The sequence below is a fragment of the Aegilops tauschii genome, chromosome 1 (assembly GCF_002575655.3).
Source record: "Aegilops tauschii subsp. strangulata cultivar AL8/78 chromosome 1, Aet v6.0, whole genome shotgun sequence".
Classification (NCBI taxonomy): domain Eukaryota; kingdom Viridiplantae; phylum Streptophyta; class Magnoliopsida; order Poales; family Poaceae; genus Aegilops; species Aegilops tauschii.
In genome coordinates, this window is record NC_053035.3 from 456,244,423 (window position 1) to 456,255,497 (window position 11,075).

The 11,075-nt window shown below is 45.7% G+C and overlaps 2 protein-coding genes across 3 annotated transcripts; both read left to right on the plus strand.

Annotated features, from left to right (window-relative positions):
* The first annotated feature begins 1,153 nt into the window (after positions 1–1,153).
* LOC109744010 (glucan endo-1,3-beta-glucosidase 8-like) lies at positions 1,154–5,101 on the plus strand. Of its 2 annotated transcripts, XR_006664238.2 has the most exons (3): positions 1,154–1,544; positions 3,463–4,826; positions 4,939–5,101. XR_006664238.2 is itself a non-coding variant. In XM_020303104.4 (2 exons), exons 1-2 carry the CDS (start codon positions 1,195–1,197, stop codon positions 4,565–4,567), a joined length of 1,455 nt encoding a protein of 484 aa, XP_020158693.1. In that variant the 5' UTR covers positions 1,154–1,194; the 3' UTR covers positions 4,568–5,101. The 2 variants fall into 2 exon arrangements, 1 of the variants encoding a protein (XP_020158693.1); XM_020303104.4 differs by having other exon boundaries at positions 3,463–5,101.
* A 1,222-nt stretch (positions 5,102–6,323) lies between these two features.
* On the plus strand, positions 6,324–10,652 carry LOC109744011 (probable choline kinase 2). Its single transcript, XM_020303107.4, has 7 exons — positions 6,324–6,825; positions 8,819–8,940; positions 9,081–9,276; positions 9,609–9,726; positions 9,840–9,887; positions 9,986–10,086; positions 10,183–10,652. The coding sequence occupies exons 1-7, from the start codon at positions 6,433–6,435 to the stop codon at positions 10,291–10,293; spliced, it is 1,089 nt and encodes a 362-aa protein (XP_020158696.1). The 5' UTR covers positions 6,324–6,432; the 3' UTR covers positions 10,294–10,652.
* The last annotated feature ends 423 nt before the right edge of the window (positions 10,653–11,075 follow it).

The following is an 11,075-nucleotide window of genomic DNA, read 5'->3' on the forward strand; positions in this document are numbered from 1 at the left end:
TAAACAAAGTTTTCTTTCAAACATGGAGAAACAACTATCATTCTTTGCACCAACACCCTTTTAGCTAATGACTCATCTTTCCCATGGCATGCTGTCATATATCTATGACGAAAATGAAAACTTTCATTTGTTCTAAAATAGAAAACTGTTTTCTGAACATCTTTTCATTTGGGGAACATTAAAAATATTGTCGGATCTGAGAGAATGGGCGGGGAGGAAGGGGGACGACGAGGCTAACCTCGCTGATGATCAACAAGATAACAACCACGGACATCTTCAAGGTTAATGAACGGGATGGGTAATATGGCGCACCCCATACGTAGAGATGAACCTTACTCGAGCGCTCGTCCCCTAAACCAACATTGGTAGCGGAGGCAACAATGGATGCAAAAAAGGTTAGTGGCGGTAAAAGGATGAGGGTGAAGAACTGAAGAAGAGGACGGAGATGGGGGATGGGGGAGGAAAGAGCTAAATGTGTCGAGTGCAAAGACTAGAAGGAGGCAGATTATTTGTGCAACAATAGTTGGCATATTAAAAATGACACTTAGCAGTCATATTGTATTTTTGGTTTGCATTTCTTAGACAAGTAGGAAATAGAAGTTCTAGACCTTTTGTAACTCAAACACTTCTAATTTTGACCATGTCTATAAAAAATCCATAAATATCTATGATATCAAATATATATAATATGAAAATTCATTTCATAACGAATCTAACGAAGTAAATTTAGTTTTGTAGATGCTGGTACATTTTTACATAGACTTGGTTAAACTTAGCGAAGTTTTACTTAGAGAAGTCCTAAATCTTCAATTAATTTGAAATGAAGGGAGTACTTTTAATAAGCCGAGTAAGAAATAGTGGCCCACCGTAATAATTTTCAAAAAGAAAGCTCACGATGCTACACGGAGGGGCGGATGGTGATATGCTGTCAAGCTCCATTGGCGGGACCCAATTGCCAGCGAGCCAGCGTAGAAATCCAGCACTCACACCACCACCTCCGGCCCCTCCCTCCCTTCCTTCCTTCCTACTGTAGCACAAGCCCCAGCGAAGAAATCTCCAGCTGTCCCTCGCCTCCTCCGCCAACGCGCCCCATAAAACCCCAGCACTCACACCACCTCCGCTTCCCCCCATCCCCCACCACCGCCACCGCCACAACCCCAACCCCAACCCCCCAAGCACCCTAACCCTCCTCCCATGGCCGCCGCCGCCGCCGCCGCCATGATCGTGGCGGTCGTCATGGCCGCGGCCGCGCTCCCTGGCCCCGCCGCGGCGGCGTCGGGCGTGGGGGTGAACTGGGGCACGATGATGTCGCACCCGATGCACCCGGCGGCGGTGGTCCGCATGCTGTCGGCCAACGGCGTCGACCGGGTCAAGCTGTTCGACGCCGACCCCTGGACCGTCTCCGCGCTCGCCGGCTCCGGCATCCAGGCCATGCTCGCCGTCCCCAACGACCACCTCGCCGCCGTCGCCCGCGACCCCCGCCGCGCCCGCGACTGGGTCCGCGACAACGTCACCCGCAACCTCGACGCCGGCGTCGACGTCAGGTACGCACCCTTCCAGCGCCGCCTCCCCCTTGTCTTAGTTGCCTCACGCGCGCGCTCCCCGTCCGTGGCGTGCCCGGCCTGCTCGGTGGACGCGTCGCGCGCGCATGCTCGTGGAGCGAATTTCGGTCGGTGGAGTTGCGTGTCCGTGCCTCTGAGCGTGTCCGAAATGTGTGTATATATCTGGTTCGTTCGCGCGCATAGGAAATGTTTGACGGAATGTCGCCCTAGGGCATGGCCAGAGTTGCGTGTAGTGGGGATTGCGAGGCGCTCGATTTGGATATGTGTTGTGTGTTTTGGTTCATGCGGAATTGATGCGATGCTTGTGCTGGTTGTTGCTGGATTCAGGCCCCTTTTGGAGATATGTGTTAACTGTGAAGGCAAGTCCATTATCTGTTCGTGACTGCACAATCTAGTGTGATGCACTTATGTAGAAAGCCCGATGCCGCGTTGAGTACCAGTGCAGTACTTGATAGTTCAGACAGGCAGCATGAAGAAGTTGTAGTGCAGCTTATGCCCTATGGTTGTTCACAGTCACAGAGGGTGTTAGTCCGTTGATGATGGCAAAGATGCTGTGCATGTTGGTTCAGTGACATGGGACTGGTGGATGGCAACTCTATCTATATGTTTTTCTACCGTGTTTTTATTTATTTGTTTTGATCATGCAATGCTCTGTATGTTCGTGACTGCACAATCGAGATAACTACTCCTCATACGGTACGGGTCATGTACTTATGTAGAAAGTCTGACACCATGCCAAGTACTAGTGCAGAGTTTTATAGTTCAGAGAGGCGGCATGAACAAGTTGTAGTGCAGCTTATGCCTATGCTAGTTCACCGTCACAGAGGGTGTTAATTAGTTGACGATGGCCCAAAAAAGCTGCGCATGTAGGTTCAGCCACATAGGACTGGTAGATGGCAATTCTCACTATATGTTTCGCTACCAAGTTTTTATTTATTTGTTTTGATCGTGCAATGCTCTCTATGCTGATTTGTCATGTAAGATAGTGCGTATATGGTTCGACATGCTGGATCAAGTATACTATGTGCTTGAAGCAGCGTCTATCAGCCATAGCCCATAAGACATGACATTGTAAATCTGGACACTGGGAGGGTATATCTAGTGCTTCCTGTGCTTACGCTGCTTATGTGCTTCAGTGTATGTATATTGACACCACTAGATCGTTGTGAAAGATTATTCAAAATGTGGAATGAGCAAACACTGGACTGGGCTGATCAAGTGCCATATCATTCAAACGTTTGTAATTGTAGATTACCAGCGATAGTCAGAATGGAGTATTACATGTTTTTTACTGTTTATTACATCCTCCATATGCGTGAGAAATTTTACTATGATAGCTTGCATGTGTTTTGTTGGTGATGGCATGGAGTAACAGCTAGGGATTAGCTAGGTTGCACCATAATTTGGTACTGCTGGAGTATTTCTAGAATTCAGTGACTTTAAAAGTTAAGATTATAGTTAGTTTTGTAGTGACAAAACATGTAGTGACAAAACATGTAGTGCTTTTGGTGAAGCTGCAGCCGTCATGCACTCATGCTGAGCTAGTGAGCTTTGCAAATATCACTGTCACAATGTTCTCATGTGTGCTATACTAGTAGTGTCTTAGTACATCTCTACTGCAGCCTTTTGTATTTTCCTCTAAGATGATGCTTAACAAAACTAGACAAATCTTTGTATCTTTTGCACTAGGCCAGAATGTCATATGCGTCGTGACTTGTGAATAGTCACTGTCGTGTTCAGTTGCTCAATGGCTCATGACTTAACAGTGTATGTCTGAAATATTTAGATGGGTTCGATGAACATGTTGTGCATATTTTTTTATTAATTTCACCTACTTATTTGCAACTTTTCATCTTAGTTCTTTTGTGACACTCCGGTTACATTCATTGGTTTTGTTTAGGTATGTGGCTGTTGGCAATGAACCATTTCTGAAGAGCTACAATGGCAGCTTCATCAACATTACCTTTCCTGCGCTCAAGAACATGCAAAGAGCTCTAGATGAGGCTGGCGTAATGGTCAAGGCTGTTGTTCCCCTGAACGCTGACGTCTACAACTCGCCAGAGAAAACACCAGTGCCATCTGCTGGGAGTTTCCGCAAGGATATCAACACCCTCATGGTTTCCATTGTCAATTTCCTCCATAGGAATGATGCACCTTTCGTCGTCAACATCTACCCGTATCTGAGCCTCTACCAGAACGCAAACTTCCCGCTGAACTTCTCCTTCTTTGATGGTGGTAGCAAGCCAGTCTTTGACAAAGGGTTGGTATACACCAACGTGTTCGACGCCAACTTCGACACCCTTGTTTGGTCACTAAGGAAAGCCGGCGTGCCCGACATGAAGATCATAGTCGGCGAGATCGGCTGGCCAACAGACGGCGACAAGCGCGCCAACGTCAAGTATGCACAGAAGTTCTACGACGGTTTTCTGAAGAAGATGGCCAAAAATGTCGGGACGCCTCTGAGGCCCGGTCGCATGGACGCCTACCTGTTCGCGCTGATCGACGAGAACCAGAAGAGCGTGCTGCCCGGGCGCTTCGAGCGCCACTGGGGACTCTTCACCTACGACGGAAAGCCAAAGTTCCCCATGGACCTCAGTGGGAATGGCCAGGACAGGTACCTGCTCGGGGTGGAAGGGGTGCAGTACCTGCCATCCCAGTGGTGCGTGTTCGACAAGGACTTGAAGGATAGGTACAGGGAGCTGCCGGCCTCCGTGAACTACGCGTGCTCGAACGCGGACTGCACGGCGCTGGGGTACGGGTGCTCGTGCAACGGCCTCAGCCATGACGGCAACATATCGTACGCGTTCAACATGTACTTCCAGACCATGGATCAGGACGTCAGGGCGTGCTCTTTCGGAGGCCTCGCGAAGATCGTGACGGCGAATGCTTCTCAGGGAGGATGCGTGTTCCCGGTGCAGATTCTGAGCGCTTCGGAAAGGGTGGTGCCGCTGAGAGTTTTGGCCGCGTCCTTGGTCCTTTCGGTAGCTGTGTTCATCCTCATGTAGGCGAGGCAGGGGAGTGAGCACTAGTACATCAAGCTGCTGTCAGAAGCTGTTACATGACACAGGGGAGAGCACCGGATTGTGAGAGTGGGTTTTTTGCTCCTACTGCAAGAGTCTGTCAAGGCAAAGCTGGTGGGTGATTGAAGACAGAGTCTACTTTCAGAGGACAGTCTCACAAGGCAACAAGTGTAAAAAAATCTGAATTTCCAGCACGTCGATTCCGAAGCTGACTGCTGATATTCTACAGCAGCAAGGCTTCCAGGTTTGTGTTTGACACCACAGCTACCTGCCTGTTTACTGTCCAGTAGTCAGCCTGAGCCGTATATGATACGGAATGAGCAGCTTGCTCAGTTTAAACTATCCTGCATTTGCAGATTCGATCTTTTCTGGATGTATGAACTGCGAATGGAACATGTATTTCAGCATGGCAGGCACGGGGAAGGAGCAGAATGCGTGATGTTTCTGTCTGTTCCTTAAGTTACTAATGGAGCGAAATGCGTGATATTTTTATCTGTTGATTTTCAGTTCTTGTTCTAATTGCGTGCGCTCTTTGTCCCAGTTTCAGTTCCCTTTATCTGTTTTACAATTCAGATCAGTTAGCTTGTGGTTTATTCTAAAGTTTTTTTTTTCAGATAAGGTTTATTCTAAAGTAGAACCCAGTTATTGCTTTTCTATATCTTGATGAACCGCGAGCCCAAAGGAATGGGCCTACCTACAGTTGTACAGTACTCCTAGTTATCTCCTGGGCCAAAACAGGCCTCAAGCTCGTCGATAATCTCATTAGAGCCCACATGGGGTCCCTCCCTAGGTGGCAGTACCTTGTAGCACCATGTGCTTGGCAGGCTGTCAGCCTGTAGGCACCACCAAAGTGGGACCAGATGACAGCAAGGACCGGTGTTTTCGCGTGGACATCCTCTGGTTATGAGAAAAATTGCCGCAGAAGGATAAATGTTAGGTAGTCGCATCATGGCACAACTGGTACATAGAGACGGGAATCTTACTTGGTTGGGGACCTGTCAATTGAGAATCTTAGACAGGGTATACATTCAAATCAATGAATGATGGGACACATGTGATGTGAGACCTCTTAACTGTTTTCCTCGACGCTAAAGAAACTTCTCCATGGTGAGAGATGTTTGATCGATGTAATCTTCGATCTTTGACAATACGATAATTGTTACCGCATGTGAAAAGAAACCAAATTTACCAAACACTCATACACATGTCCGCCTTGATCGGTCGGTGGGGCTAATAGTAAAGTTCCTCTACTCTTACAAATGGGTTATGATCTTGGTAAATGGTTTTGAAGAAACTTAGGTTTTATTCGTAATCATTCGTGGTAGTACAACGAACACTAAAAAAAATACAGTCAGATCCATGGACCATCTAGAGACGGCTACAAGCACGCGATGTTGTAGTTCTCTTTCGACCGGTCTTGTTATGTTGATGGAAGGACGGGCACGAGTGACGTCTCCATACCAATTTCTACGCGAATCAAGCGTGGTGGATGCAAATTTGGCAATATACACTGCATGAATAAGATTCCACAATGTCACGTTGCTTTCTTGTAAATGAAAAAGCAGAATCATTTTCTTTTTTCCATATAGAGAAAAGAAAACGGGATCTGAGTTTGACTGGTTGTTCACTGGTGGACAAAGAGGAGAGGGGACCTCTTGAGAACGGTGCCCATCTGTGGAGGGCGAATCTGCAAAAGCGCCGCGGGCAAAACGAACCGTCTACTTATACGCGGGGGCCCTCCTGGATCCCCGTGGAAGCCGAGAACCACACGCGCGCGCGCCCGGAGCACGCGGATCCCTCACTCCCATTTCCGGACGAGGACGGAAGATTCCTTGCGCCCGAGGGTGGATATGGTGGCGATCGAGGGCCAGAGCCTGGCGGAGACGGCGGCGGTGGCGGCGCCGGCGCCGGCGGGGCTCCCGAAGGAGGCGCGGGGGCTGCTGCACGAGCTGGCGGCGGAGTGGGCGGACGTGGCCGACTGCCGCGCGCTGGAGGTGGTGCCGCTCAAGGGCGCCATGACCAACGAGGTGTACCAGGTGCGCTGGCTCACCGGCGGCGGCGAGGAGAAGGGGGAGGGCGAGTACCGGAAGGTGCTGATGCGGGTGTACGGGGAGGGCGTGGAGGTCTTCTTCGACCGGGAGGACGAGGTGCGCACGTTCGAGTGCATGTCCCGCCACGGCCACGGCCCGCGCCTCCTCGGCCGCTTCCCTACCGGCCGCGTCGAGGAGTTCATCCACGCCAGGGTGCGCCTTCCCTCCAATCCATCGCTTTATTGTTTTTTTTTCTTCTGTTCGTCTCGTTCCGTTTCTTGGCCCGTTCGATCGATCCTGCCGTCCTCTCCGAGGGCCGCTCTTGTTTCTCACGCCCTCCGTTCTTTTCAGAGGAAACGTCCTCCGTTATTTGCCAGGCTATCGACCTTTCCCGATTCCTTTCCCAAAGGAAACTTTATCTACGCATTTTGGTTACATTTGGAGGGATAAGGATGAAGAAATTTGTTCTGTTATTTACACCATTTAGCCCCCCTGATATAATGTTATCACGCATAGTACTAGCAGATAGCGATGAATTGTTTACTGTATTGAGGCGCCATAATTCTTCATCCACCGACGGTGCGGATTGCATTATTACCTGCAATTTCAACGTTTGACCCTTAGAAACTTATCCAAGATGTTCTTCAAGTCGTCGGTGAATGGCCAATTCAATAGAGGTTAACATTGTTTATGTTATCTCGTTGTTGACTAAATTGCATATCACTGTACATGCGTGCTGTACTTTCAATTGTTTTTTTGGTTGCTTGTGAGACTTGCGTGGCAGAAATCATATGTACTAACTTGTAAATGTATTTGGCTCTAACTTATCAGGCTACTTTGGTTGTTGTCATCGTTTGACATTTCTGCTCCTTCAAGATATCTAAGTACAGTTTTCTCATTAAAAAGGATATCTAGAACAGTTGTATTATTTCCATGTTGTTGTCAACTTGTCATTATTGGATACTTATGCTGCTTGAAGATATCTAATAGCTGTTCTGTAAACTTATTTCTGATTTAACACTTCAAATTTCTCATTATTGGATACTTCTGATTCTTGAAGATATTATCTAGTGGTTGTATTATTTCCATGCTATTGTCATTATTGGACACTTCTGATTCTTGAAGATATTATCTAGTAGTTGTATTATTTCCGTGCTGTTGTCATTATTGGACACTTCTGATTCCTGAAGATATTATCTAATAGTTTTATTATTTCCTTGCTGTTGTCATTATTGGACATTTCTGCTTCTTGAAGATATCCAATACCTGTACTATAATTTGCTTTCTAATTCAACACTTCAAATTTATCATATTTCAATGTACGACGGACTGTAGATCGTCATTTTTGGTGCATATAATTAGCTATGGATCAGCTGAATTACTGACATGACTAAGTCAAAATGTCCAACTGAAAATGTCTTCTGAAAATATGAGTGAGAAGATGGCTTGGACTAGGCAGGATAGATGAGTAGCTAAATGTGACATGACATGGAGTGGAATCATATTCAAAACAAAAGGCTTAAAAGGAGGCTATTAGTTTAGAAGGATTATTTAGGGTGGGAATATCACCCTTTATTCACCATTAGTTCCCATCTTTTTTTAGCGGAATTGAACTGCCCAAATATCATATATTTAGGAACGGAGGTAGTAGTGGACGTATTGTTTCTGTGGTGTTGTCATTATTGGAAACTTCTGCTTCTTGAAGATATCCAATAGCTGTACTGTAATTTGTTTTCTAATTCAACACTTCAATTTATCATATGTCGATGTACTGTGTATTGTGGAGGGTCATTTTAGTGTATATAATTAGCTATGTACCAGCTGAATTACTCGACATGACTAAGTCAAAATGTCCAACTGAAAATATCTTTTGAATAAATGAGGGACAAGAAGATGATTGACTTGTACTAAGCAGGATAGATGAGTACTGTGACATGACATGGATGGAATAATCTTCAAAATAAAGTATCTTAAAAGGAGGCGATTAGTTTAGAAGGATTATTCAGGGTGGGAATATCACTCTTTATTCACCATTAGTTCCCATCATTCTTCAACGGAATCATATTCCGCTTCCTTTATTTGTTTTAAATGAAACAGAAACGTGCAGGATATATGTTGCATTAAGACACCAGATTTGCTTTGACAGGAGATATGTTAGCAGAATGAAGAAATATACAGAAAAAACTGATGAAAATATTCCTGTCAGACACTTTCAGCTGTTGACCTGCGTGATCCAGAGATTGCAGCTATTATAGCATCCAAATTGAGGGAGTTCCACCACCTTGACATGCCAGGTCCAAAACGTGTCCTCATGTGGGATAGATTGAGGTATGGCTGAATCTTCAGTTGCACAATTATCTTTCTTTAATCTCATTTATTCAGTTATCTTAGTATTTACACAAGTTCTAGAACTAAACATATCATCAGTTAGGTACTAACTGGACAATAAATACCTTCATCTTTCCTAGGAACTGGCTCAAAACTGCCAAGAGCGTCTGCCCCTCTGATGAAGCCAAAGAGTTCCGTTTGGATAACCTGGAGAAGGAGATCAATGCATTGGAGAGTGAATTTTCAGGGGAAGACCAGTGCATAGGATTTTGCCACAATGATCTCCAGTATGGCAATATCATGATTGATGAAGAGACCAAAGCACTGACCATCATTGTAAGTTATTGCAACCAGGCGTATGTTTTAGTCATTTAGTTATGTTCATTCGTCAGGTTGCGGTGTCATTGTGCTGCCCTTGCTGGTACTACCAAACAGAAGTAAATTTCTGTTTCTCAGACAACACACACTATATCAAGGAAGGATTGATTCTTTATTTCCATATAATAACCTCCATGTTATTCTGACCGCCATGCCTATTTCTGAACTTGAAACTTTGGTTTGTGTTGCAATTAACCATCTCATTTGGATACTAAAACTATCCATTTGTAGCCTAGCAAAGGTTGAAATATATTGTCCCCGTCTTACTGTCTCTCTTCACACCTTTGCAGGACTACGAGTATGCAAGCTTTAATCCAATTGCTTTTGATATCTCAAACCATTTCTGCGAGATGGCTGCGGACTACCATTCAGAAGAGCCTCATATACTGGACTACACAAAATATCCAGGTATTTTGCTTGGCTGTGCTACTGCTTTTTGCGCACAGTTAATTTCCATCTTTAGGTTCCTTGATCAACTTGCACTGTTTATTTACCGTCGCTTACTACTCCTGCTGCAACAGATCTCGATGAACGGAAGAGGTTTGTGCAGACCTACCTGAGCTCTTCAGGTAAGCATAAACCTTGTCATTAACCTCTCGTTCCACAGATGCAGATTTTCTAGAGCTATTTGTTTCACACCATTGCTTGATTGCGCCATCTGTTGAAGGTGAGGAACCTGATGCAGAAAAGATCAAGGATCTGATGAATAACATTGAGAAGTACACACTCGCTAGCCATCTCGTCTGGGGCCTCTGGGGAATAATTTCGGTGGGCTCATTTGCATGATCTCTGTCACTGTTCCTCTCCACTGACCATGAACACCATTTCCATTCGATCTAATCGAAACTTACGTCTTGCGTGCAGGAACACGTCAATGATATCGACTTCGACTACATGGAGTATGCGCGGCAGAGGCTTGCGCAATACTGGCTGAAGAAACCCGAGATCCTATCCTGCCGTGTCGATGATGAATGAACCCCCCAGCAATGATCAGGTGGTGTCTTTTCTGATGGCCACTGGCTTCTGCACATAGTACAGCTTGCGATGCTCCTGGCGCGTCGATGAGCTTGCCTAGGGTACAGAGTTTAGGTGAAGGTGGGGTGTGCTGGCTTTTTAGTAGTTCCCTTGTTCATAATCAGAAGGTGCTGGTAGTAAGGTGATGTGTGATCACTTCTGTGTTGTGTGTTTTCAGTAACAGTGGGTAGTTACTTGCGTGTGTTCAGGTGTACATATTTTACAGTTTGGGAGTGTGGCTGATGCTATCAGGAGTAATAAAAGAATGTAAATATTTGCGTTGAATAAAACAGGGATACAGAAGGAAAATCATGAACAAATCCTGCTTTGAACATTTGGCATGTTCCTCTATGAACTGACAGATCTCCACCTGTGTTGATCTATTCGGCCTGTTCCTCTATGAACTGTTGGTGGGTTCAGAATGTGAGGGTGAAGGCGAAAAGTAGAAATGTAATCCGGGCTACGTCGAATTCCTTCTAGAGAAATTATTTGTAGGCGATATAAGTATAACATTTCACCTGTCTTTTACAAAAAAGGACAAATATGTTCGCCAACGATCTCTATGCGACTATGCCCTTGTGGCACTTAGAAACTGTAGCCGCTGCCGAGTGAGAAGCTTTCAATACCAACTAGTTGTGGCCTCAACTAGCTCAAGATTGGTGATCAATGTGCTTGAACCATTACCAGTAATCTCTGTTTTCCTTACCCGAGAAAATACAAGGGAGCACTCTTAAAACACGATG

Coding starts and splice junctions, on each gene's coding strand:
- LOC109744010 (XM_020303104.4), top strand. CDS start 1,195: ATGGCCGCCGCCGCCGCCGCCGCCATGATCGTGGCGGTCGTCATGGCC. Junction 1,545..3,462: donor GACGCCGGCGTCGACGTCAG/GTACGCACCCTT, acceptor GGTTTTGTTTAG/GTATGTGGCTGTTGGCAATG.
- LOC109744011 (XM_020303107.4), top strand. CDS start 6,433: ATGGTGGCGATCGAGGGCCAGAGCCTGGCGGAGACGGCGGCGGTGGCG. Junction 8,941..9,080: donor CTCATGTGGGATAGATTGAG/GTATGGCTGAAT, acceptor CATCTTTCCTAG/GAACTGGCTCAAAACTGCCA. Junction 9,727..9,839: donor GGACTACACAAAATATCCAG/GTATTTTGCTTG, acceptor CTGCTGCAACAG/ATCTCGATGAACGGAAGAGG.